Here is a 27376-nt window from a genome sequence, read left to right on the forward strand (position 1 = left end):
CACTGAGGGTCAGTCCTCAGCTGAGGTCCCAACCTGATCTGCAACCTGAGGTGACCACTCATCCCATTTAGACACTGACATGTGTCAGACAGGGCGGAAAAGCCCTGTTTGCTCTTTCTTCTTCATGTCCCAGGAACACTGGGAACTACCACTTCCCATACAAGTTCTGCTTTCCTTGTGCCAGAGTAGGTTCATCTCCCAAATGTCTGCAGATATTCTGTTCCTCAAAGATGCAGAGGACATTCCTAAAGGTGCTTCACTGTCTAGGAGCCCCTGGCATTGCCTCTGAGCAGCTGAGGAATGCTGGTAATACCTTGGTCTTCAGCAAAAGTCCTCCTTAAGCTCTGGCTTTAGGACACAGAATTGAAGGCTTTTCCTGTGAAATATGTGCAGTGTCAGCATGGGATGTCTGCAGTTTCTTGGTGTTCAGACAAGCACAGAGTCCCCTACCTGTTCTGAGTGACCTCACAGTGGGACCACTGGGACAGTTACCTGCCACCCACACTCCTACCAGCTCAGACCCCACTATTGGCACTCTCTGTGTTATGGTCCTGACATCTCCTTCCTTGTTATTTCTCTGACCAGTCCTGTAAATAAAAACTCTAAACCCAAAGCAAGTAGGGCTGCTTTGCATTGTGACCAAACCCACATCTCCTCCGCTGAGTCTCTTCTCTGATTCTGTTTCCAAGTGACGAGGACGAGTTGAGGAAATCCCTCTCGGAGCTGGTAGATGACAAATTCGGAGCCAGTGCGAAGAAGGTGACGAGGATTGTTGACAGCAGCAACCCCTTCCTGGACATCCCCCAGGCGCTGAACGCTGTCACCTACAAGCACGGCGTCCTCACCCGGAAAACCCACGCAGACATGGATGGGAAGAGAAGTACGTGACCAGGGACAGGGACAGGGACAGGAGAGGTGATCCAGGCAGTCCCAGAGCCTTGCCCTGACTCTCCTGGTGAAGGCATTTCCTCACCACATCCCAGGCATCACTGGAAAGATCCCCATAAGTGCTAGGACAGAGGAAAAGGAGGGCGTTTTGAGGCATTTGTAGGTAGGAGTGTTTTCAGGAAGCCTCAGTGTTCCCTTCTCACTGCCAAGGAATCTAACCCAGACAGACCTGGTCTTCCATCCCCCAAATCCCAGTCTCTGAGCAATGGGGGAAGGCTGGTTCCTCAGCAGCTGTCCACTCCAGCCCTGACTCTGGGGACAATCTGGCCTGCCAAGCTTTGCTCCTGTCCATGTCCTGCCATGTGCTGGCTGGGCAACGGAACACCCATAGCTCTGCTACCAGCACATGGCATTACAGGAAAGGTAAAGGTATTTGGGAGCTGTTAATGAGCAGAGATTAATTAAACCTTGGGTAATTCCTTTTGCTAATTGATATGATTGGCCCAGTCACTGCAGCTGATTAAAAAGTCTTGAGTAGAGATTACCACCAAAGGCCTTCCTTGCTTCCAGCACCTTCTTAATAGCCCGTGCTTGGAGGATCAGCTGTCTGGTGGTGATGTGGATGGCCCTCACCTCCCACCCCTCTCCAGCTTCTGCCAAGCTCCCTGTCCCCAAACCCATCAAGATGGTAATGCTCCCTCCTCAGGGGAGCAGAAGCTGCCTTATCCAGCTGCTCAATTCCAAGCTGAAGAGCTCAAGGAATGTCTCTGCTCTCCAAGCATTAGGTCCAAGGAACATGAACCTGGGTTTGGAGGAGCAGAGATTTCCAGGTGTCCACTGGTAGCCCTGTATCAGCTCATGTCTAGCTCTGATCTGCTTGTGTTCCTGCTGGGAGGCTGCAGAGCCCAGCCATTGTCCCACAAACACCTGTCCCTGCTCACAGGGTGAGCAATAGCCTGAAGGTGTGGGAGCTCTGGGCATCAGTGAGAGCCTCTGGTGGGTCAGGAGAAGGACTGGGTGTGCCTGGAAGGTCAAGCAGCACTGGTAGACATGTAAAATCAAATGTTCTTTCTTTTTTAGCTCCCAGAGGAAGAAGAGGTTGGAAGAAATTTTATGCTGTGCTTAAGGGGACCGTCCTTTATTTACAAAAGGTAACCACGGGGGACTTTCCTTTTTGCTGTCTCCAAAGCAGTCATGCAGCCACACACCCAGGCAGAGGTGAATCCATGTTCTAACTCATGCATGGACATCGACAGAGCTCCTCCAGAGACCAGAGCTGGAGGGTGCTCACATCTTGTGGTGTTCGTGCTCAGGGCACTATTCACAGCCTCAAAGGGAACCCTGGAGGAAGAAGCATGAAAGAGGAAACACAGATTTCTGCAGAAAGATCCCAGCAAGTAGGAGCTGGAGGGGAGGATGAATGAACAGATGATATGGATAGGTGGAATAGGATGTTGGGGAGAAATGAAACAGGAAGGTGAAGAGATGGAGCATCTGAGCAGTCCTATCCTGCCTATAGTTCTATTTGCTGGCATAGATCTGATTAAGCACAACTTTATTGAGTCTGGCATAGGAAGCCAGCTGATGTAATATCTCTGAGTTTCACTAAAGCTTTTGATACTGTCTCTCACAGGATCCTTCTGGACAGAATGTCCAGCACACAGCTGGATAAACACATCCTGTGATGGGTGAGCACTTGGCTCACAGGCTGGGCACAAAGGGTGACAGTGACTGAGGTGACATCAGACTGGTGACCTGTCACTGGTGGGGTTCCACAGGGCTCCATCCTCAGCCCTGTGCTCTTCAACATCTTCATAAATGACTTGGACACAGGACTCAAGGGAATACTGAGTAAGTTTGCAGGCAATACTAGACTGAGAGGGGCTATTGACTCCCTCAAAGGAAAGGCCCTGCAGAGAGACCCTGACAAATGTGAGGCCCGGGCAATCATTGAATGTACGAAGTTTAACAAAGGCAGTGCTGGATTCTGCGCCTGGGACAGGGTAATCCTGGATGCACAGACAGACTGGGGAATGAGAGGCTGGAGAGCAGCTGTGGAAGGGGACCTGGGAGTCCTGGTTGATGGCCAGTTGAATATGAATCAGCAGTGCCCTGGCAGCCAGGAGGCACATCTGTGCCCTGGGGACATCAGGCCCAGCATTTGGATAAGGCTGTCAGACACAGGGTGGGATTGTTGGGTGTCCTGTGCAGGGCCAGGAGTTAGAGTTGGTGGTCTTTGTGGGTCCCTTCCAGCTCAGAAGATTCTGTGATTCCATGGTTCTATGCTGAAAATTTATATTCTTCAGAACCTTGATGACCTGGGTCCTTCCATGGGCCATCAAGTGACACTCTGTGCCTCTCTCCATCTCTGTTCATTGTGTAGCCTCCTTCAGTCAACACAAGTGTAATTCCCAGGTCCTTGGGGGACACAAAGTCACCATGGAATAGTTTCCCTGAATACTCTAACATTCAGCTCTCTGGCACTTGGATGCTTGGAGGATTTGCTAGAAAGTCTTTTCTGAGGAGACTGGATAGGGGCTCACTTCAATGTCAGTGTGAGCAGCCCAGGATGCCAAATGTCTGTTCATCATCAACATAACCCACTGAACTAGTCTGAACTACCTGAGCCACACATGCTGTGCAGTAACCCATTGAACTCACCTTGCTGGAGCAGCACTCCCCGTGGGTAGATGCTCCTGCCTATTGCAGCATTATCTCCACAGCAATGAGAGTAAACAAACAGTGGATTATATAAGAGAAGCAGAAAGGTCCTCGGGGCAGCAGGGAGTTGTGACTCAGAGCTCATAGCACACCCCAATGCCTCTCGTGTTTCGCCAGGTCCTATGGCACACGTCAAAAGCCAGCAGAAATCTGGCAGCAGTGGATCCTCATTCCCAGTGTGGGTTGCTCTTAGCCCAGTGGTGTTTTTACAGCTGTGCCACTCTCTCCTGCAGCTTAGGGAAGCTGCAGCACACAGGGGAGCCCAGATCTCCTCCAGCCCTCTAAGTGTGGTGTTCTTCAAGCCAGCAGCACTTCTCACCCCTCAGTCCTTGTCTCATTACACATCTTCACATGGAGTCCACCAGAGTCCTCATGCTGACCTATGGCTTACACAAGAGGATTTAACTTGTACAGTTACCATCAGCATTTCACTGTATGACACTTTTTCTGTGGGGGAAAAAAAAAGACATTTCAACTATCGCAGAACCATTTGGATCTAAATGAATTTTCTACCAAGGACTTCTCTTGGGATGAGTCTGCTGAGAGGGTATATATTGAGAATGAAATACCTTTTCAGGATGGAATTTTCCTCCCTGGCAGTAGAAGGAGCCGTGAAGCCAACTGACTGTCATTGCTGGGGCACAGGGGCTGGGGGTTCTTTGCTGCGCAAGGCTTGCAGCAGTGACTACTCATTAACAAAGTTCATTATGTTTTCCTGAGGTGTTTAGGATTTAAAAAGAGAGCAAGGATGAGGCTGACGTGGCAGTGAGGAGATCAATGCTCTTATCTCAATGACCTTCAGGATCAAGTGGTTCAGAGACTGAGGGCTTTCTTTATGGACAAGGACTGCAGGAACAAAACACCCAAGATTTGGCTGTGTTATGAAAGTGTCTGATAAATAAGAGCCATGACTGATGTGTAATTAGCAGGAGGGACCAGAATTGCCAAGGATGCCCCAAGGAAGTAGCATTTAGAACAACAACAAAAATAAACCAAAGGAATGTTTGGGCAAAGGATTTGGGGAAAGAGGGGTTTCTTACTCGTGAGCTGCTGCCAGACTGTATTATAATCCTCTCCAGGGAATTCCTTGGGCTTGCCTATAGACAGCGTCTGTCAGGCTTGCAGAGACAGGACAGAAGGATGAGAACACGAAGACAAAGTCCTTGCCCTGTCACTTGCAAACATTCCCAGCACCACAACAGAGAGTGGATAAACATCCACCTGCCCTCTGGATCCTTGGTGTCATTTCTTGCCTGCGGGGTGGTTCGCAGAACAAAGGAATTGCACAATACAGGAAGGAAGTGGTGTGCCAGCCTCCCAAGCTCTCAGCAGAAGACAACTGCAGAAAAACATAAAGTAGAACCTTGGATGAGCATAAACCACTGGGGAAGATTTTCTGATGGGAAGACAGAGAAAGTAACTGCTTTCAGAAGCGCCTGATGCCATGGAGCACAGGTTCAGCTTGTTCCACTTTTCTGCTCAGACCAAATTAAGGATCTAGGCTTTAATAGTAAATTCATGTAAGTTGAACAGGGAACTCCATTTGGTTTTGAGGGGCAAGTTGAGTAACTGAGAGGTAGAGGGAAGGTGGGAGGAAGGAGGGGCTGGGTAGGTGGGTGTATAAAAAGGAGGAATGGTCAGATACAGAGAGAGGTGGACATAACACAGGCAGAAGGGTGGGTGGACAGGTGGAAGTCAGTCTGACAGAAGCAATTCAGGCAGCAGCCATAAGCCTGATGAAGAGATGTCACATGTCATTGACTCGCTGGTGTTAATTGCTGGATCAGCATGTTCCAGCACAGTCTGCTGAAGCAATTGCTTGATCCCCTAAAGGGATGCAGCAGAGTCTGGAGGAAGAAATGCAGGCTTGGGAGCAGGGCACACCTCTCCTGTGCACTAATCTGCTCTGGGCACTGACTCATTCCATGGCCTTTGGCAACTTACTTCACCTCTGTGAAATGGGGATAATAACCCGTAATCACCACACATAGAGGGGGGTTATGAAAAATGATGGAGAGCTATAAAGCATGAGGTGCTTTTATACAGAAGTGCTTGAAAGGGTGCAGGTCTTCCCACAGGTCCTGTCCCCAACCAGGAAGGGGCTCAGCACAGCCCTGAGCCACAGGTGCTGTCCCATGCAGGCAGACACTTGCCAGGTGCTCTGGGGAAGGCCAAGACCTTGCCTAGACTGAAAAGGACACAGGAGTTAATTTTCCTAATTAAATGTTTTTTTTAGGATGGTAGATGTGAAGAAAGGAAAGAAGAGGAAAAGCCACTCACAAGCCAGAGCATGAGGAATATCTGTCGGTCCATGTCCATATTCCCAGCAGGGCTCAGGGCTGGTTCTGAGGCCAGAGGAGAGGGCAGCAGAACTCATACACTGGGCTCTGCCACCCCATCCAGGTGCCCTACAAAGGCAGGCACAAGAGCTTTTGCCTTTTCTTGGCAAAACAAGCTTTGAGATTAGTTGTGGATCTGCTCACAGGGGTAGGCAGCAGGGGACAGTGACCCAAAGGCACTGGGATCTCCCAGCATTATCAGCCAGATGTGCCATTGTGACCACCTGGCATTGGGATGAGCCTCCTGGAAGAGCCATCCCAAGCAGGGAGCCTCCAGCACCGCTCACTCCTGTGAACAGCAAGGAGAAGGAAGAGAGAACCTGCTTCCCCTGCTTCCTGCTTCAGCCTCACCTTGATTTACTGGGCCCAGCATTAGAAAAAGAAGATTGGATTTTTCCTTGCACCAGCATTGATGCCTGAGAGCCTGAAATCCACGGAGGCAGTACTTGATGATTCCATTCAAGATGAGGATCTGCATTAGTCAAAGCTCTCAGCAGCTGTGGCAGTTTCCTCTTGTCACACGCCATTAAGCTGGGCTATTTTGCGCTGTATTTTCAGAAAGCTTATTTTGAAATAAGAGATCATGGACAGCGCAGTCAGATTTATTCAAATCCAGAGAGCTTCAGCCTCAGAAAAATATCCCCAGTTGAAGTCTCTCTATAATATGTAAAGCCCGAGCAGCAATGTCTTCTTCAAGCAGATATTTCTCTTGCAGTGGGGTAACACATTAGGTCTTCACAAGGCAAAGCATTTGTTTTTCTTTGCAAAAAAGGCTGATGGCCCATCCCTCTGGCTACTGAAATCACCACGATGGCAAAGTCATCTGTACTGCCCACCTGAGTGTCTCCCCAAACACAGGATGCCTGCAGCACCCAGCCCTCCTCTGCTGGAAAGCCAGGGCTTTTCTTTGGGATTCACCATCCCCAGGATGCTGTGCCACACATTTGTGGGTGGGCCCATGGCATTTTTTTGTACCAGGCCAAGTTTCATATGATGACGAGCACAGTATGGCAACCACTCTCCTGGGCAGGATGATTGCTTTGAAAAATGAGGGAAGAAAGGCTTCAGAAGCATCAGGAGCAAGAGCTGAGTGAGCCACATCCGTGGGCTGGGGAGTGCTGGTCCTCAGTGCTCTCAAGAGCAGCAGAGAGGAAACCTTTCTGCCCCTACAGCAGAGAACAGCCCCACTGCCCAGGGTTACCATCCCAGAGGCTGCAGCACAGCTTTTCCCTGAACAGCTGCGTTTTTACCACTGGGACATGGGAAATAGAAAACAAACATCTTTTTGCAAATCTGCAGAACAGTTCTGGCTTGGAAGCAAAGGAAAGCTTGGGACATACAGACCATCATCACGACACAGACCTGCCCTGGTGCTGACAGCCCAGGGCAGTCAAGGAAAGCAGAATATAGAGCACATTAATCCTGTAGCACTGTAATCATCAGGGCAAGGCAGGGCCTTCCAGGGACACCCTGTCCTGGCATGGCCTCTAACATGGCTGGGGTGGTGGTTTGCTTTAGCCAGGTGGTTTGCTTTCACCAGGCTCTTTTTTCACCTATCCAAGCATCCATCTGTCCATCCCTGCCATCCCACCATCCAACTAGTTGGGCTGGCAAGGATGCAGAGTGAGAGGCAGGATACTGCATTAAGTGACTGGGAAAGTAATAGGGTAAACATAGGATTGACTGAACTTTTTTCCCTAAAAGGTGCTGTGCCAAGATCATCATTTCAGAGTCCCATGTTTGGTGTTTTCTATCTTTTTATAAAATAGAAACACATATAGTTACTGCTACATTCCCTGCTTGTGTGAAGTGGAGAAAGTAAAGCAGGAATACAGGGAATGCTGCTGCAATTTGCAAGTGCCAGTCTAATGAATTACAGGGGAGATCATGCCAAAGGAGCACGTGTACTAAAGGGAGACCAAACCTGCTTCAGGGGGGCCACACTCAGACTGCCCACAGGCCCCCTCACCTGTACAGAGATGCACTGGCTGCAGGGATGCTGCTGCTCCAGGGCTACCTTCCTCCACACACAGCTGTAGTGATAGGACAAGGAGCAAAGGGTTTTGAACTGAAAGAGAGGAAATTTAGGTAGATATAAGGAAAAAATTCTTCCCTATGACGGTATTGAGGCCCTGGCACAGGGTGCCCAGAGAAGCTGTGGCTGCCCCTGGATCCCTGGCAGTGCCCAAGGCCAGGCTGGATGGGGCTTGGAGCAGCCTGGGATGGTGGGAGGTGTCCCTGCCCATGGCAGTGGGTTGGAATGGGATGAACTTTGAAACCCTCTCCAGCCCAAACCTTTCTATGAGTCTTTGAAGATGCAGCACCAGGACAGGTGCTCGTTGATATCCTCTCCTGATTGGGAATTGCATCCTGGTTTGAGCTCTGCACTGGGGGGAAGCTCTGCAGAAACCTGGCCCTGCTTTGTGCCTCCCCACAAAGCCTCAGGCGTGTGCTGTGTTAGAAATAACTATTGATAATTATGTTTAAAACTTTCATCTCCTTCTTTACATCTTCCCAGTGAACTTAATGATGGAAGCAGTTGCCAGATGTTAATTATTATCATTATCAGCTCCTAGCATTTACTGTACAAAGCAGTGCTTTTCCTGGTCTCGGCACTCTGTGATTATAGCACAGGGAGAAAGGCAGGTTCATTAAAGCATCCCACAAATGTTAGTGTTGTCATTATCCAATTAACGTTCCTCTTCACAGGATGAATATAAACCTGACAAAGACCTCTCTGAAGTGGATCTGAAAAACGCCATCCGCGTGCACCACGCCTTAGCCACAAAAGCCTCTGACTACAGCAAGAAGTCCAACGTGCTCAAGCTGAAGACAGCTGACTGGAGAGTCTTCCTCTTCCAGGCCCCGTGAGTCCCAGCCCTCCCTGCAGTGCCTGGGTGGGCAGCCCGACCTCCAGCCCCTGCCAGACTGCCTGACCTGGCCAGACCAGCACACGCCTTAGGGGCACACCTGCGGGAGGAAGGGGCTGACGGTCATTTCTGCAGGGCTGTGCAAAGCATTTGCTCATAGGTCACAGTTTCTTGGTAGCTTTGTGCCAGTCCTTAAGGTCCTTCCCAGCTGTCACCAAGGCAATCTAAGCAGGATGGGCTGGTGTCACTCTAGGACATGAAATAGAAAGATGCGGACACTGAATTCTCCAAGGTGAAAAAAAGGGAAGTTTAATTCTGACTTCAACATTTATAGATTTTCAAAAGTGACAGTGGATTGGGGGGTGACAGTGCCACCTCTCCAATGACACTGGACAAACCAACAGTCCATCAAATTTCTTCTCCAGAAAAGAATGCAAAACTAAGTATTTACAGAAAAGCATGTGCGAAAGTTCTTTACAAGAATGTAAACATCAGTAGGCTTAGAAGAACTCAAAAGAACAGGGCGACAGGCTGGGATGTGCTGGGCTGAGTGAAAGGGCTCCTCTTGCTAACTTCTGTTGGTGTATTCTGGAGGGGAGAATATCTGTGTGGTGCAGGTGATGATTCCCCTTGTCAGCTTTTGATGGGGAAACTGTCTAAACCTCTTTAAAGCAGTTTCCCCAGCCAGGGTAGATGTTTTACCTGAGTCCATTGCTGAGGAGTGTTATGGTGTTGGTAAGTGTCAAGTGTGATGAAGTCATCTTCTGTCTCATGTTTTTCATGTCTTCTGCTGAGAGAGGTGACATTGTCTGTGGGGCTGGGGTACTAATGGCAAGCTAAAGCTTGACATCTGAATTAGTGCAGCAAACACCCACTTGAAGGCTTGGGGAAGCAGTGTCTGGACATATTTGATGAAGGAAACACTGGAGACCCTGGGCAGTGTCTCACAAATGACATAAATGACATCCTGCTTTGTGGAACCTCTGCTGTGTGGCTCTCACTCTCCTAAGAGCAGGACCTCCTTGGCTCTGGCCTCTCCACAGCTCCTCAGGAATACAACCAGAGCTGATGAGAAGGGCAGGACTGCCCAGGCTTCAAGAGGCAGACAGCAGCCCTGAAATCATCAGGGCACTCTAGAGGACCCAGTTAGACAGTGCTTCCCTCTGTTCATAACCTGGCACAGAAGTGGCATCAAAGCAAGGCCACCAATGGCCTTCCTGAGCGTGGGTGGCTCCAGGGCTGTTGTCAGCTGTTGTCTGGTCCTGGTTCAAGAGCATTTACAGACTCCCTTCTCTTCTCCCCTGCTCCATAACAGAAGTAAGGAAGAAATGCTCTCCTGGATCCTGCGGATCAACCTTGTTGCTGCCATTTTCTCTGCTCCAGCCTTCCCAGCTGCAATCTGCTCCATGAAGAAGTTCTGCCGCCCGCTCCTGCCTTCATCCATGACAAAGCTGTGCCAGGTAATGTGTGAGAGAAGGAGTGGTGGAGGGGTGCCCAGTGCTCAGCAAGCCCTTCAGCTCAGGGTGAGCCCATCTGCAGCTCCCCCTGTTCCTGCCTGATGGACACACTCAGGTGCTCCGTGCAGGAACAGGGGAGTGGAGTGGGCAGCTTGGACAGATGTGGAAAATCCTGGCATGTGGCCAGTGCTCCTTTTGCAACGGCTATAAGCAGCCCTATGCACACACCTTCCTGTTGGTTCTGGTTGTTTATTGCTCTTTGCCCATCACATCCCAGCACCTTCCTGTTGCTGGAGTGGAAACAGCAGAATAGCTCCAGAGCTGATGCTGCAGAGCCCAACAGGTTTGGTTTATATCATGGCATCCTCTTGTTTCTGGAGCTCAAAACCCACAGACAAAAGGGATGTCTGAGTTCCAGTCAGTAGGGAAAGCTTTGGAAACAAGGGAGCACAGTGCACCAGGCTCAGCTAACCAAGAGCAGCTGCCATCCAAAGAGTAGCTTTTGTTTCCCTTTCCAGGGAAGGCCAAACATGCCTTAGCACTACCAAAACCTAGGGACACACTGCCACTGCCCCCCAGCAAAGGGGAGGACAGCCTGAAATGTCAGGGCAGAGACACAGCTGCTGTCTGCTGAGACAAATGTGGCCAGATGGTCACCTTTGTCAGAGCCCAGATGGGGAGGGTGCTTCTGTCTCTGAAAAGAGCAGGATGAGCAGCTCGTGGGACAGCACTGCTTCTGCCTGGCTCTTACAGGATGCATGTTACAGGAGCATTCTGTGCTTATGATGCCAAAGATGCCTCAGTGCCAAAGAAATCCACCCTTGGCACTTGAGATACCCGAGTTTTGCTCTTACTCCAATACCTGTGTTTGAGCTGCTCCTTATCAGATGAATTTGCAAGTGCACAACACACCTTTGGCTCAGCACAGTGGCTGAGCTCGCGCCCTTGCAGAGAGAGTTCCCCCAGCCACAGGCAGGAGGAGCACTTGGGTGCTGCACTCCCACGTTTTAATACCTGACACGCTTCTCTCGGCAGGAGGAACAGCTGAGGTCTCATGAAAATAAAATGAAGCAGATTGCAGACGAATTAGCAGAGCATAAATTACATCCTGTAGAGAAGAGCCTCAAGTCAAAAGAGGCTGAGGAATACAGACTCAAAGAACATTACCTAATATTTGAGGTAAAGGAACTTTCATCTTTTCTGTGATAAATGGTACCTTGGCTGATTGAGGAGGGCAGAGCTCCAGAGTGGGTGCTGTGAGTCTGGGAGAGCACGAAAGGAGAGAGAAGGACAAGGGCTCCCAACTGGATGGGGGTCTTGGGGCAGCAACCAGCCTCACTGTTTTGCACTGCAGCTGAAAAAAGAAATAAGAGCCATTTCTTTCCCTCTGTGATTTCTAACCAGAGGAGGGGAAAACTGACAAGAGAAAGTCTTCCTTTGCTGTGCCATATTTTGACATTTCCTCAGGTCCCAAGTACGAGAGTGGTTCAGTTCTCAGTGTGACTCAGTCTTTTTCAGCAACATCAATAAAAAGCAAAAGGAATCCCTGGGAGAATTAATCCTGTTTTGCTGCAACCATTTTTGTAAATAAAGCCAAACCCAGTGTTACAGCTGGTTACAGACCCTTCGAGGATGCATGTACATAAGTTTTAACTCCCTGTAAAGTCTAAGAAGCATTTAATTGTGGGAGAAATGGAGTATTTTGTTCCTGTGAGAGTTGAGCAGAAGGTGTGGTTCCTGCCACATGGTTGTCAGTGGGAAGGGACTGCTGGAGGCCTCTAGTCTTGCTTCCAGCAGGAATTTGGATTATTCCTAGTCTTAGCCCAGACTGAGTGTGCCGTTTAGTGGCCAAGCCCCAAAAATCACTAAGGATGGAAATGTCCCACCTCCCTCATGCCAGGGCTGCACCATCCTTTTGTGTAATACCTGAGTCTCCAAAGCCACAGCTCCCAGCTGCTGGTTCCCTTGTCTTTGTACTAACTTTCCAAATAGTTGTTGCTGCCTCCCTTTTTCCTGCATGTGGTTTTGGATGCCTGCAGAGAAGTCTCTATCTGAGCTTTTCTCTGGGCTGCCTTTTCAGTCTTCAAGGAGAAGCTGGCACTTCCAGGGCATAATTCATCTCATCTGTCTTATGAGATGTGCTCCAGAAATGCTTGTTTCTTTGTGCTGACAAAGAAGCCAGCACAGGCTGCCTCTGAGATGTTAAGAGAAAGGATGGGTATTATACAAGCCCTCAAAAAGATCCCATCTAGCATTGGAGCACAGGATCCAGGCAGAGAGGATGCCTCCCTTTATGCTGTGCTCTGTGAGGAGCATTGGGGGCACAACTCAGCAGAGTAACTGAACCACTGGATGGAAAAATGACAAGCAGCAGTATTTTAACCAATCAAGGTGAGCTCCTAAATCGGGAAGCAGCAGGTCTGTTGATCTCATCTTGCCCCCAGTATCCTCCTTATACAGTCACAGTGGCAGCCGAGACCTGTAAAAGCAACTGGAGAGTTTTACACAGACCCACACCCACGTTTCTTCTCAGACCTTCAAACAATCAGTCTTTGCACAGACCAGGCTTGTGCTGGGGTTAAATTTGTGGGGCGTGATTAGTGGGATGCTGATGGTATAGGATGGGTTTTCCTGCAGTAGCTGATGGAATTGTTTCTGTGTGCCACACACACCATGGCCTGTCCCTGTTCCCAGGCTCTCTGTTCCCTCTTTCCCTGCAGAAGAGCCGCTATGAGACATACATCAACCTGCTGTGCATGAAGATAAAAGTGGGGACAGATGACCTGGAGAGGATCGAGACCAGTTTCTTCAAGGTGGAAGCCGATGACATCGCTTTGCGGAAGACACATTCCAGCCCTTCCTTGAGCCAAGGGCACATGTCCCTCAGCTGTAAGGCAGAAAAGGACATTTTAGAGCAGAACACTTAACAAGGAACATGTGCACAGGGGGATGAACCGGCGATGCTCTGCGCTCCTGGACTTAGATTGATGAGCACAATTTTACTTAGGAAATTATATGAGCAAAACTGTAGACATGTATGACATGGGGATTGCTCTAGTGAAAGAAATCAAAGAAGCTTTAGTTGACACTCTCTGACAATGCTCTGGCATTTCAGCATCATCTCTTCTTCATTCCCAACTGCACCAGTGGCTTTTCTTTCCCTCCTGCTGCAGCCTGCACAACAAAGGGATATGCTGGTTCTTCAAGGGCTGGGTCGCTCTTTCCTCCACCAGCCCTGTCTCTCTCCTTCCCTCCCTGGAGTCCCCAGCAGTTCATGGTCACAGTCCCTGGCATGCAGGAAACTGAGCCGAGACGACGTCTGTGGCACCACCAGCTCTCCCAGAGAAGGGCACAGGATGGCAGGGGCACGTCCCTGCCCCACGAGGAGCTCGGCGTGACAGGACGGTGTCGTGAGCTGGTCACCGAGCGGGCGAGAGGCGCCTTCAGCACGGCGACGTGGGAATGTCACCTGCCCATGGCAGGAGAAGCCTGAAGGGTCCTCTGTCACCTTACCCTTTTTATATATATATATATATACATATGAATATATATAAATAAATATATATATATAAGGAAACTTTAACCTGGGTTTTTAACCTCAGTGTGCAAGTGAAGGCAAGCTGCCTGGGGAAGACACTAGGGACGTGGAGGGTCTGACCAGCCCACCAGGATGTTCTAAAAAAATGGAATAGCTGTGTATCTTTTTTGTTTCTTTTTCTCCTTTTTTTACTCGAATGGAAATCCCACCTGGCTTTGCTGTGAAACATCGCTCTCCCACTCCTGCTTATTCAGACAAACTGCCCAAGTGGCTGCTAGTTTGGCATCCGGGGGATCCACCACTCTGGGTTCGAGGCACAAGTGGAGCCGTGCGCAAGCTCCAGTGGAACCTTTGTGTGCAGGAGTGATCCCACTGCCCCTCCCTGCTGTATTCCTCCATCCTGCGATGCACATGCTGTACTCTTTTAAGTGGGAATTGTGTTTCTGTTCCTTTCTGCTGTCTGTGGTCCAATGATTTACTGTTGTGCTGAAGTGATTCCTCTGCATTTCAATGCCACGACTGTCCTCCCACACTTTATTTATTTCACTGTTTCGTTTGATCCTTTATCTCAGATTGCTTTTCTTTCCCCTAGGTGCGTTCACAGTAATCAAGTTCCAGTTTTGAAGGATCTTGTAGCTGCTAATTACAGTCATTTATTGTTTATATTTTGCAGCATTTTTTAAACAAACAAAATTAGATTTATTTGGACCTTCAATGTTTGAGAGCCTATGGACTACTGTTTTCCATGACGGTTCATGACACTAAAAACCTCTTCTCAACTTTATCGCCTCTTCTTTTATCTCTGTTTCTTTGTACAGTTTGATAGTTTATTTGAAATGATGCACTAAGAATCATGTAAAAAAGGAATAACAATAAAACTGAACCTGTTGGTAAAGAGAATTGGTCTGAAGCATTGTTCCACCATGTGCTGGATTGATCCCAGATTTCACAGCACCAGCAGGCCAGGCTGATTCAGATATGCACCAGCACCTGATGCAGCAAAGCCAAGATCCTATGGACAGACAGCCCCAGAAAGCATCAATTCCTTTCCACAAGTGGGTACCAGCCCACCCATCCTCTTGGATGGCTCTGGAGCAGGTGTGGATAGATGGGCTGCTTTGGGAACACATTCAAGTAACTCTTCCCTCCACCTGGTGCATCCCAGATGTGTCTGTCCACATACAGCCTAGAGATTTATGGGAGCAGAAAGGTGCCAAGCCCTGCATTGTGACTGGAGATGTTCTCACAACGGTTTCCAGAGGAGTCTGTGGCTGTTCCTCCAAGGCATCCTTGCTTTTGTGCCAGGTATTGTACAGACATTCCTGCACCAAAGACCTCCAAGATGTTCCTACTCACATGAAGTGTCTGGTGCTGAGACTCTCACAGTGGAAGTCCAGGGCCCAACTCTTTGTCTCCAAAATCCCAGGTAATATTGTGTATTTCAGTCTTCCCTTTCTGAGCATCCCTTCCAGTGGGCAGTGACATCTCCAGTGTGTTTGAGCTGCCACTAAGAGCAGCTCAGCCCCCTGGCTGAAGGTGCCAATCTGCCATCCTCAGCTGGGAGTAACTTGCAGAGAAAAGCAAGATCTTACAAAGTCTCCTCAGGGCAGCAGGAAAGAGACTCAGAGCCGTGAGGCTGAACACCCAGTGGATGTGGGAAGGGGTGGCAGCTGATTTCAGACAATACTTGGCAAGACAGCTCAGAGTATTAAACTTGCTCTTGCTGAGTACCTGCAGTTTGCCTTGTGCACAAGTCCTGATCCAGGTGCACAGGCACGTGAAAATGTGTTAAGAGCATCTTACCTACATGAGGGCAGAGCCAAAAGTGCCTTGTTTGACCAGTCTAAAGCCTCAGCTTGGACTTGGGTTTTATCATCCTTTTTCTCCTTCCCTCGAGGTCAAGGGCTCAGGTGCCCACCACTAAGAGAGAAAAGCAGCATCTCAGAGGAATTAGGCAGCCACATCCTTTTCTCCTCCTGGAGTTACTCAGATGCACTTTCTGCACATCCCCAGCCTGTGCCAGCCCCTCCAGCAGGCACCAAGACTGCTTTGGGTCTCACACAACCTCACTTGGCAGTGGGGCTTCAGCCTGACCTCCCTGCCAGGCCACTTGTCCTGGACACAATCACATTCATTTTAGAGGGACTTCTTTATAGGGGAGACTTTGTGACCCCCAAAGTCAGGATCCAACACTCCTCTCCTGCTTGTGCCACCTATCTCTGTCAGGAAGGCAGCTCCTTCCCCTCTGGGAGGGGCACTAAAGGCACCATGCATGCAGAGTAGAGCTGTCAGGAGGCTCTGGTGGCTCCCCCACCTGTGAAAATTGCTGTAAAATATTTACGGCAAAACCCTAGGAGCACGCACGGCTGGAAATGAGGAGTCTAAAAATAAACCAGTCAGGGAAAAAGAGAGAGATGCAGGCTTCCTTCAGAGGCAATTGGAGAGAAAATTGAAGTAGCGTAACAGCCTCTAAATATAGAACACAATTATGGGAATCAAGGGGCACGTTTAACAAAAAAATCACCACAAAGAATGCTGAGGCTGCCATGGCTCAGAGCTAGTAGTGTCTCAGCAGACGCAGAATATCACAGATCCCTGCAAACCATGGATCAGGGAAATATCCCCCTGTGCAGGGCAAACCCACAGGTTCTCTCTCCCTCAAGGGACCCAGAGAGATTCCTGGTGGGGATCAGCTGTATTGAGCACACCCTGAGGTGTGGCCACATGGTTGTTCTACATGCCAGGGAGACCCAAGAGCTGTACCTTGTAATGCAGATGCTGCTGTGCCAGCCTTGGGAGGGCTTCTCACCAGTGGAGCTCACAGAACCTGAGGAGGGCCAGGCAGGGAGATGGGGCTGCTTTGGGAAGACAAAGGCACCCGATCTCTCTCTGCCATGTGTCTGGTTTCCCCAGGGATCAGCCTTGGTGATCATTCACACGTCCCTTCTAAGGGGTCGGGTGTTCTCTGCCCATTCCTGTCCGTCTCACCTTGCTCTGGGAGCCACTGGAGGAGCTGAGATGGATCAAAGGCAATGGGGAGCTGGGGCACATCCCAAGAGGAATAGGAGAGTGGAGAGCTGCACTGCTATCTTCATCCAGCAAGGCTGGGGGCTGCACAGAACTGGGGCATGATGTGTCCAAAGGCAAATGTCACCCAAATCAGGACTTGGCCCACCACCTTTATCCCAGGTCTAACACCTCCTTTGCACATTGCTGTTGGGTGACCCGGGCAGGAGGGCAGGGTCCTTCAGCCTTAACCTGCTGGGAGCCCAGTGTTGAGATGCCTTCATTCAGGGTGGAGTGCTGAGCCCTCTGGTCTGTCTGGAGGCCCCACGGGACTGTGAATGTTTGGGGTGGTCTGTGACACAGCTGGGTCAGCTCCAGGGCAATGGGCATCCCGAGGGAGTTGGAGCAGGAGAAGCCCAGGCTGTGGGTGTGCTTAGCCTGGCCTCCAGCATGGGCAGCACTGTGAGGACTGGGGAGCTCTCTCACAGCTCTGGGCATTCATAGAATCACAGAATGATTTGGATTGGAAGGGGCACTAAAAATCATCTAGTTTCATCCAGATCAGTTAGTTCCAACACATCCATTTCAATAGGGTCGACTCACTGTAACAGATCCCTCTCCTGTTAAAGGAGTTCAGCTGGGGCTTTTGGATACCTGTTCATGTCACTGAGCAGGAACAGGCGAGTGAGTTCTGGTCTGGGTGGAGCCATGGGTGCCACCTCAGGGACTGTGCTCCTGTGACCACACCACGTTGTCAGTGAGTCCCTGTGTGGGATGGCCAGAGACACAGATTTCCTGTGGAGGAGCTGAACAAGGGCTCTGTTTAGCGGGTGGGTCAGTGCTGCATGGCAGCGCGGCACTGCCAGGGGTGGACCCAACACATCTCCACTCTGCTGAAGTCACTATATAGGTACCAGGTCACAGGACACGCCAAGCATCCTGACCTCTCTTGGCACATCTGGAAACTTCCATGGTTCAAGTGAAGGGGGATCTCCTGGTCTGCAGTTAGAGGAGGAATGGCACCCCCGGGAGATGCGTGGGTAGCATTCGCTCACCTCAGTGAGCCTCCACTTCCCTGCAGGGAAGGTCAATTATCCATGCCAGGTAGAAAAACACCCACCTATGGGTCTTTAGAGGCATAAAGGTCTTTACTGAACCGGAGCATCTCATATGAAGAAAGGATGAGGGAGCTGGAACTCCAGCCTGGAGAGGAGAAAGCTCAGGGGGCCTTATCCATGTGTATAAATACCCAATGGATGGGAGTGAAAAAGAGGGAGCTGCACTCTTCTCAGCAGTGTTCAGGACACGAGGCAATGGGCCTAAAATAGTAAATGAGGGAAAGGGCCCAAATTAAAAATTAGCAAATCCAATTTGTGTGGGAAATGAATTTGTAGAGAGTTTTCAGGGTTTGATAGAAGGCCTACACAGTATGAATCTGTATGCAAACTTTGAGCTAAAAAATGCCAGTTTGAATATAAGACGACAAATTTTTGCATTGGGAGGGACCAAACACTGGCAGAGGTTACCCAAAGAAGTTGTGGTACTGCCATCCCTGAAGATACTCAAACCCTGACTGGACACAGGCCTGGGCAGCTGACTCTGGGTGAGCTGGTGGAGCAGGAAATGTGGAAGAAGTCTCTTCCAGCCTCAACCAGTCTGTGATTCTGTGTATGGTGCCTGTCACAGCTCCCCATTTGCCCCCTAAAGGGCCTGAGATTAATGCAGCCCACAGCTTGTTATTTCTTATTTTATTTATAATATAAAAAATGTTCAAGTGTTAAACAGTCAAGAGTTCTGACATTCAGACAATCCAGAGCAAACTTTGACAATCATCTTATGACAAATTAGCAGAGTTTTCTATCTGACCCCATCATGGGTGAGGAATAGAGGGTTTAGTTACTTTATTGCTAAAAGTTAAATGAAATAATACACTGTCAATTGTTGTATTATCTTCTCAGTCACAGCTTCACCATGCATCCAATCTACAGTATCTGAAATGCAAAGGACATGCAGAAGTAAAAATATAAAAAGAAAAAAGTCAGGCTACAATGTAAACAGGTTTGCTGCAGAGAACTGAGGAGAGGGGGGCACTTCCACGGGGGATGCTCTGCCGCCTGGACACGCAGGACTGTCTCTTTGCGCCACAGAGCCGATGGCCAGAGCTGCTCCGGGTTTGGGGACGCGACGTCCGTCATCGATGGCAGGCTGTGACGGCAACAACTGTCTTTACAACACGTGGCACGGCCATACGGGAGAATCCGCTCGCTGGGCTGTCCCACCAGGGTCCTGCCCGGCCAAGGCAGCGGAGCCCAGAGCGCTCAGGGTGCTGCTGACCCCTGGGGCACACGGCCTGGCTCCATGTCCAGGGTGACACGCGGCCGTCTGCGCCACGGGACCACCCTGTGGGTGTCCCCCGGCACCCCGGCCAGGGTGTCACACAGGACACCACAGCCCTGGCCACGGCCAGCGCCACGGCTGCACCGCTCAGCCGAGGGGACGCCGCGGCCAGCACGGCGCTGGGGCAGCCACGCGGCCACGGGCACCGCGGCTGAACGGGGCTGGCTCAGCGACCCGGATTCAAGGGTACGTGACAGGTGTGATCCACCGTGGTCACAGGCTGTCTGCCTGGCTTCACTACAAACCTGTGCCAACCCCACTCCAGACCCACCGGTGAGATGGCCAAAGGTTGAGAGCTATATTGTAAGGGCTGCTGCTGCTGCGCAATTTCGTTTTCTCTTCCTACCTGTGTGGCAAAAGAAACGTTATTTCTGCATTTCAGCACAGTGCTGTTGGGTTTCTTTTTCTCCTGATTTAAGCGAAAATACAAGTAGTTTACAGGGCAAGACAGATCCTCGTTAGACATGATAATGGAAATGCTCCCACTCATGTCCTTAATGTGTGTTTAAACAATACTTTAAAGAATAAGATCATTAATAGCAAGGTACGGGGGAAAGTGGCAAGGCTGTTTTCTTCCAACAGAAGAGCGCCCTTGTGACAGGTTGTCTCCCAAACAAAAATCTATGACCTTAAAAATGCTACTGAAACAGAATCCTCGGCATGAATCCCAGCACTAGCATACAGCAAAAGGCACCACGATAGTTTTGTTTTCTATTTTTAAGTAGTCAAAAATTGGCCCACTTTTTTTTTAACTTTATTGTTTGTTTTCTTTTCTTTTCTTCTTCTTTTTTTTTTTCTTTTTTACTTTTTTTTTCTCGGAAGCTGTAAATCAAGACATTACATATAAATAGAGATTCCCTATAAAAAAGTCATTGTCATTAGCTATTATAAGACAACTTTGCTAAAATGAAAATAAAACATTTTTATTTGTTATATTTTTTGTTTTTCCCTCTTTTATATAAAATAAAAATATTTATTTTTTTGTTCTGTTTTGTCTCGTTTTGCGGTTTGTGTGGTTTTGTCTCGCCCTCGGCCTCCCTCCTCTCGGCCTCCTCCATGCGGGTCGCCCATGCAGGAGCGCGGGAGGCGCCTAGAGGGGGTCGGGGTCCGCTTTGGGCGCCACGTGCGCCAGGCTGCCGCGGCCGCCGTCGCCGTGCGCGCTGTGCCCGCGGCACGAGTAGTGAGTCCGGCTGTCGCCCGGCCGGTGCAGCGGCGGCGACTCTGTGTGCGCCGCCTCATTGTTCTGAGTGCTTAGGAACGGGGTGCTCTCGGCCACCAGCTCCTCGTCAGACTCGCTGTAAGAGGCGCTGCTCAAGGAGAAGGAGTCCCGGACGGCTCTGGCTCTGTGAGGGATGTGCCCGTTCAGTTTGGATTTTTTCCACCGCCTGTTGCTGCTGGCTGTTTTCTTTGGCTGCTCTAGCGCTGTGACGTACTCCTGCGTCGTCTCGTACTCGTCGTCCTCTGTGATGCGGAAGGGGCTGGAGGGCAGGCTCCCCATGCTGTCGTTTAGGTAGGTCTTCCTTTGGTAGTAGCTGTCGTACCTCTGCGTGTCCTGGAAGGGGAGCTGGTACCGCCGCAGGAGGGGCTGCTGCTCCTCCACGCGGAAGCTGATGGGGGCCGCCGGCGGCAGGGACACGGCGTGCGCCGAGTTGGGGGACGTGATCTCAAAGGTGGGCACCTGCGTGGTCATCGAGTAATGGAAGTCAACGGGCGACAGGCGTGCTGGTGTGGTCAGGGCCGACACGTACCTGGAAAAGCAACACCTCTGTTTGGACACCGAACAACCCAAAAACCACCAGCTGAGCCCGCGCTTTGCTGAACACCTCGCCCAGGGACCCACGAGGCCTCCAGTGAACCTGCCCATGGAGGTTCTCCTGGGGAATCATCTGGAGGGACCTTGCACTGCTGTGCCAAGGGAGGGTGAGCTGCTGGCTTCAATGGGCAGCATGTGCTGAGCATCCCCCAAAATGCTTCTCCCGAGGGACTTGGTGCACAATTCCCACTCTGCATCGCTGCAAACCCTGCAGCATCTCCCAGCAGGCTGAGTCATGGCTTCACTGCCTCTCATCTGCCTGACAGCTGCTTTCTGTTCCCTCTGGAGTGCCAGGCTTGTCTCTGAGGAAGGTCCCTGGAATTCCCTCTCCCTGCTCAGGCCGCAGATGGGGAAACCCTGGGCATTGTTTTCTCTGACTTAGCAAAAATCTTGTCTCAAAAAGCCATCTACCGCTTTCATCTACTCTAATGAAAATATCAGTGTGGTCACTCAGGTCTGGTCTAGCCCCTCTCTCTAGCCCTTTCTTCAGCACCACCTCTTTCTAGGGAGCAGATCTTATTTCTTTTTCATATTGCCAGTGCTGTCTCTGCCCAATCCACCAGCCCAGGCTCTCTCACTCAACCAGGCCTTTTTACTCATGTGTTTCGTGATGTATAAGATCTCCATATGAGCTGGGTCAGTCTGCCTGAATGGACCAGGGACAGAAATGAGAGCAGGAGATGCTGCCTTTCTCCTCTGCCCCATGGATAAGTTCCACTGCCTTGGAGAGTAATTGCCCAAGAGGAGCCACGTGGCCACCAAGAGTCACTCATGGCTACCTGCAAAGGGCTCGAACAAAGGTGGAGATGTGCTTCTGCTCCATGAGGAACCAGACTGGGAAGAGGACAACTGCTACTGCTGCTGCTGGTGTCTCAGCTCTGTAGCTGTGTTCCTTGAAGGCTGGGTCCTACCGAGTCCTGTCCCAAGGCTGTGCCCATGTGTAGCACCCTCTCACCTGGCCATCCAGGACTGCACTGAAGACAGACACCTTTTCCACAAGCGCCTGAGAGCCAGAGCCTGCTTGGCAGCCCAACAAGCTGCCCAGGGTGTTCTCCCAGCCAGTTTTTCTCTACAGTTGCTGACTGCAGCCAGGCATATTCCACACCCGTCATCCCTGTGCTCCAAACCTACATTGCCACCAGGGTGCAGAGCCGGCTGCTGCCCAACCAGAGCGGCCTCCTGGGGAATCGGGCTTCCTCTGGTAGGAGCAGGCCTGGAGTTTCCCAATTCTACCATGGCACTGCCTCTCTATGGATGGCAAAGGCAAAAGTTTTTGGGCTTGGCACAGAGGCATGGCTTGCCTCTGGTGTGCTGTGGTGGCACCAAGCAGCGGGGTCTGACCTCTCGCTGTGGGGCGAGTCCCGCAGGGAATCCACCGAGTCGCGGTACTGCGTCGTGGGCCTCCGCTGGTCCTCGATGCAGAAGGTGGCCCCGCGGCGAGCCCGTGCCTCCACGCACGCAGGGCTGTTGCATTTACTGGTTCCCACCGAGGACAGCATTATCCCAGACTGGGAATCTGAAGTCAGGCTCTCTGTTCGCTCCAAGCTCCAGGTGTGGCTTTCATGTCTGTGGAGAAAAGCCCATGTGGAGAGTGAGCAAGGAACCCCCACCCGGCTCTTCTCCAAAGACACAGGCCCTGCTCACGCTCAGCTCTGCACCTCTGCACTGCTGTCCCCCTTCTCTGTCTCTCTCATTAGGACACATCTGGCCAGGGAAGCCCAGATCCCAGCCCTACCTTTGATTTGCCATTCTTTGCTCCTTCTTGGAGATGCCATTGGAGGACAAAGGAAGCAAACCAGTGCAATAGCAGGTATTTATCCCACCACAGAATAAATGCCTGGGAGCAGGATGGGACAGCCTTTGGAGGGAGGCCAGGGCAATTCTGCTTTGTGCTTGCAAAGTGTTCTGGGTGTGGATTAACACATTGGCTATGCCAAGGCAAGTCAGCCAAGTTCCTTCAAATATGCCACCTGCACTGCCAAGTGACAGCCCCTTCGGAATTGCTACCAGAGAGGAGCCAGGAGAAGCCACTCAAAATTAGCATAGCAAAGTCTACCAAAGATTTTGGCAGGAAAACACTTTCAAGGTGCTAGACAAAGACCATGATGTGCTGAGCAGCTGCAGCCCCACCGGCCCCAGTCTTTGTGCAAAGAGAACATCCCATGAGGACTCAGCGGGGATGCACAGGGCCACCTGCACACTGGGGTCCCACCAGTGCCACGGCCACCACGCTGACCCCCACCATTGCAGAAATACGTGATCCATGAGAGCAACCCCTCGGAACTCCCAAACTGCACCAGACGGAGCTGTGTGGGTGGAGGATTTTGGGTGGGGGTTTACAGAGGAGAGCAGCCCTCATTAAGATTTCCCAAGAACTTGTTAATTATTGATGGCTCCAGGCACATGCTCATTTATAACTTCAAACAGCATCCTCATTAGAGGCACTGATGGAGTAAAATGGAGCCTAATTATGCCAGTAGTTTGCCTCTGGCATGACTTCAAGAAGCACCTGCTTGCTGCACTTGACTCAGGAAAATGAGGTGGCAGGTAGCCAGGACCAGAGGCTACCCAAGGCAGGTTCCTCCCTACAGCTGTCATGAGCTAATGCTGCCCTCCAGACACACCTTTGTGTCTTCAGAAGGTGCCCAGGGATGGCCCAGGCCTTTTAAGTGAGCATGGAAGGCCAGCAAGGTGCAGCTCCGCAGGCACAGGAGCCTCTATGCACCTGGCTCAGGTAGCACACACCTAGCCAGGGATGGGCTGAAAAGTATGAATGCAAAAAAATCTGGAGAATACATTGACTAGCTCATGAGGAGTGGATTTCCCTGGAAAAAAGAATCATTCCCAGCCAATCAAGTCATTCCTGGCTCCCACTCTGGAGGTATAGCCAGAGGAATTTGGGGAGGAATTCACCTGAAAATCCAAGTTCAACATCTGAAATTGATCTTGCCCGCTGTAACTGAGAGTACTTGCTCAACCCTAAGGAATGCCTGGACCCTAAGGAAACCTGCCTGGAGCCATCTGTGTGCTCAGCTGAAAGAATTCCTGCATTCCCAGATGAATGGAGACAACCCCATCAGGCTAATGAAGGACATGAGCCAGTTCACATATCAAAGGCATGTGATCTCCAAGGAAAACCCCTGTCACCTACTGGAAGAAGCACAAGAGCTGTCTAAGAGGAGGAACTGGAACATCCAAACTCAAAACAGCACAGGAGTTTCTTTAGAGCATTTGAAAGAAAGACTTTTTTGGACATCATAAAAATAGGGAGGTCCATCTGCAATTTAAATGTTCTAAGAAACTTTGAGAAGATTTGGGTTCCAAGCCATGGTGTTCTTCCCCCAATGGTTATTTTGAAATGAAAGCAAAAAAATTATCACATCCTTTGTCACAAAGCACTATTGGTACTTTTCTGCTAAATCAAGTTTTCCAAAAAGCTTCAGAATGACTTCCAGTGAAAAAGGAGCCACCACCTGAGGTGGAGGCTGATAGATTTCACAGGAGCATTTTGATTCTGGTCAAAACCTGTGACTTCCAAGTCAGACCTTGACTCTGAGGAAGTGATCAAAACATTTGGTGATATTTTGTGTACTTTGTCTTCCACAAGGCAAATACATTCTAAATATTAAACACATAATCTGTGTGTGCTTAATGAAATATTTCAGATGTCCAGTGTGGCTGCAAACACAACCTGCAAAACCTTTCCTACACACATCCTCCCGTTTGCATCTGTGCAAAGCATGGAAGCATAGGTTCATTTCCTCCTGTTTTCCAGCTATGTCAGTGCTGCAGGATCCTGCTGGCACCTCCCTGCAGTCAAGGAACACACTTTTCCATACCTCTCACTAACCAGCTGTGCTTGCAGAGTCCTAAGTGTAGACATGGCTTGTATGCCACTACAGATCCAAACATCAAGTGAAAACAGAAAGGGAAGTGAAAGGAAAATCTTAGAATCTCACAGCATCCTACAGCAAATAGCCGGGACAGGCCCAGAGAAAATGGTATACGTCACCTCTGGCTGGACGTTGGAGTGGCTGTGGAGCAGTGATGGGACGGGGAGCAGGAGTGACTTCCCGAAAAGGTTGTCTCTGTTTCCCTTCGGATCACGTGCTCAGTGGCAGAAACATTCTTAGAAATATACTGCAAAATAAGAAGAATCACACAGATCAGCCACCAGTCTGTGAATGCTGCCAAAGAAAAATTTAGCTGGCCTGATTATTTCTGGTGAAATCAGGTGAGGACTGAGTGAAGCCATAAGCTCTGCACCCCATAGGAAGGGACAAGGAGGGTGGAAGCTTTTCTCTCCCACTTCACTTTGAACACTGCAAAAGAGCTGTGGCACAGAGATTGCAGAAGGGTTTGGAGAGCCAAGGGATTCTCCAGAGGACTGTGGTACCATGTGTAGCTACTGAGCAGAGATATATCTCTGCACACAGCTGGTTACACCCGACCGAGTACCAGCAACAAGAGAACAACGTGAATCTGTCAGAGATGTGAGTCCTACAGAAACTCCAGATGTGATCCAAATATTTATGCTGAGATATTCCTTCATCTAAGGAATCAATCAGCCCTTCTTCTCACAGGGACACTAAGCTCTCAGAGAGTCAGTACTATGGGGCCAGGGGCTGTGGTTCTTAGAATTCCCTTTCCTCTTCCTTCATGGTTGGGATCCAATCTAGCTAAATTTTAATACTGTAAGGCTGACCCAACAGAGCTTGCAGCTGATTCATTGGATTAATTTCTAACTACTTCTTGTTCGGCTTTGCCTCCCCCTTCCCTTTTTCTGACCCCTTTCAAGGCCTTGGTCCATCAAGGCACTTCAGCCCATTGATGGCCCTTGAGCTCATGGGGTTTGATGGGAATCTCATACAACTGAAGTCACAAGAGTGACTGAACTGCCCTCTGGATCCTGTCCTAGAGAGACTTAAATTGTTCTCACTGGTGTGACAGTGGCATCCACCAGCACAGAACCCCTGGCACGGGCAGGTGGGCTGGTGGACAGCTGACCACATCACCATGATGTGTTTCACCACAGCGGCTCCGGTCACTGCCGTGCTGATCCCATTTGTCATCCCACTAAGTGGGACTTGACAGGATAGCGTAATAAACAGGAAACATTGGGAACATCTCTCCTAGTGGAAATCAGGGTCATGCTTGATTAATCAAAACAAACCTATCCCAAATTCCTGAATCTCATCCTGTACTTCAAAGCAAAATCACATTCCCCTTCAGATGTTGTTTATGGACATGTTTTTATGCAGAATCTTTCTTTTTGCTCAAGTTTGTTTGCGCTTTGCTCCTCACACACAAGCACACAGGTGTGTAAGGATACACATCTACGTCAAACCCCTGGTGGAAAACAGCCCCTCAGAAGCATGCAGGGAGATGGAGGCAAAGGGTCTTACATCAGCCATTTGGATTTCCTCAGGATCCAAACGTGGATGGCTTGGCCCGTTCGCAAGGCTCCGGTTTTGATGAGCAGGACACATGTTCTGCCGCAAGTGGTTATGCATTTGTTTTCTTTGTTTCCTTTAGAATAGAAAAAAATCTATTAGGAACACTTCTCTCATGGGGCTCTGTGCCCCCAGAGATGAAAGAGAAGGCAAGTCTTCAACCCGTGAATGTTCCAATGGTATTTACAGAAAGTTGCAAACAACACAAAACAAGGCATTCAATACTTAACACCTCCTACTGCTTTTCCAAACAAAAGGCCAACTTTTTTTCTCATGGACAATTTGTGAAGCTGGGTCCAGGGTCCCCTTTCCAAGGCAAGGCCCAGCACAGTGTAGCAGAGCTGGCTGGCAGTGGAGAAGAAAAGTGGGGAGAAGGAAAAGGGGAAGCGAGTCCTGACTCGCCCTTGGTGACAAAGCACTTGACCCGTCCTGCTTGAAGGACAAAGTGCCAAATCCTGCCCATGCCCATGGTGAGACATCTGCTCCACAAGACCCACTGAGCTGCAGGGGCACTGTGAACGGAGGTGCAGGCTGAGTGGGGAGAAAAGTGCTGTCCAGGCAGGGAAGGCAGACCATAAAAGAGGGTCCCAGGCCTCCTGTTCCATTCGGATCGCTCTGGAAGTCCCTGCAATGTGCATAGCTAAGCCCACAGCTCCTGCACAACAGCACAGTGTGCTTCTGCTGGCAGAAGCTGAGCTGCTGGCTTGGGGGGGCAGCTTTTCCCTGTAACACAGCATCACCTGGCTGGGCAAAATGATGTTCCAGGGGACAAGCAAATGGTGCCAGGAAAACATCCTGTTCAGACACAGTCTGGTAGACAGCTTCCCTGGCCTCCTGCATGAGACCTTCCTGGGAGTACCACAGCACATCATCACCTAAAATTAGCATGTGGGT

The 27376-nt window shown here is 50.1% G+C and overlaps 2 protein-coding genes across 2 annotated transcripts in view; one reads left to right on the forward strand and one right to left on the reverse strand.

The window, feature by feature from the left end:
* PSD2 (pleckstrin and Sec7 domain containing 2) overlaps positions 1 to 14704 on the forward strand; it is a 37307-nt gene extending 22603 nt beyond the window's left edge. Inside the window, exons 9-14 of the mRNA XM_041488003.1 lie at positions 690 to 880; positions 1969 to 2039; positions 8658 to 8815; positions 10134 to 10278; positions 11311 to 11454; positions 12996 to 14704. Coding sequence (XP_041343937.1) covers positions 690 to 880; positions 1969 to 2039; positions 8658 to 8815; positions 10134 to 10278; positions 11311 to 11454; positions 12996 to 13202 — 916 coding nt within the window. The 3' untranslated portion in view covers positions 13203 to 14704. The remainder of the gene's footprint in view (positions 1 to 689; positions 881 to 1968; positions 2040 to 8657; positions 8816 to 10133; positions 10279 to 11310; positions 11455 to 12995) is intronic.
* A 5555-nt stretch (positions 14705 to 20259) lies between these two features.
* Positions 20260 to 27376, reverse strand: part of NRG2 (neuregulin 2) — a 152937-nt gene continuing 145820 nt past the window's right edge. Inside the window, exons 8-11 of the mRNA XM_041488018.1 lie at positions 26435 to 26558; positions 25042 to 25169; positions 22371 to 22595; positions 20260 to 20964 (exon numbers count right to left, since the gene is read on the reverse strand). Of these exons, the coding sequence (XP_041343952.1) occupies positions 20307 to 20964; positions 22371 to 22595; positions 25042 to 25169; positions 26435 to 26558 (1135 nt within the window). The 3' untranslated portion in view covers positions 20260 to 20306. The remainder of the gene's footprint in view (positions 20965 to 22370; positions 22596 to 25041; positions 25170 to 26434; positions 26559 to 27376) is intronic.

The sequence above is a fragment of the Pyrgilauda ruficollis genome, unplaced genomic scaffold (assembly GCF_017590135.1).
Source record: "Pyrgilauda ruficollis isolate IOZ18807 unplaced genomic scaffold, ASM1759013v1 scaffold86, whole genome shotgun sequence".
Classification (NCBI taxonomy): Eukaryota; Metazoa; Chordata; class Aves; order Passeriformes; family Passeridae; genus Pyrgilauda; species Pyrgilauda ruficollis.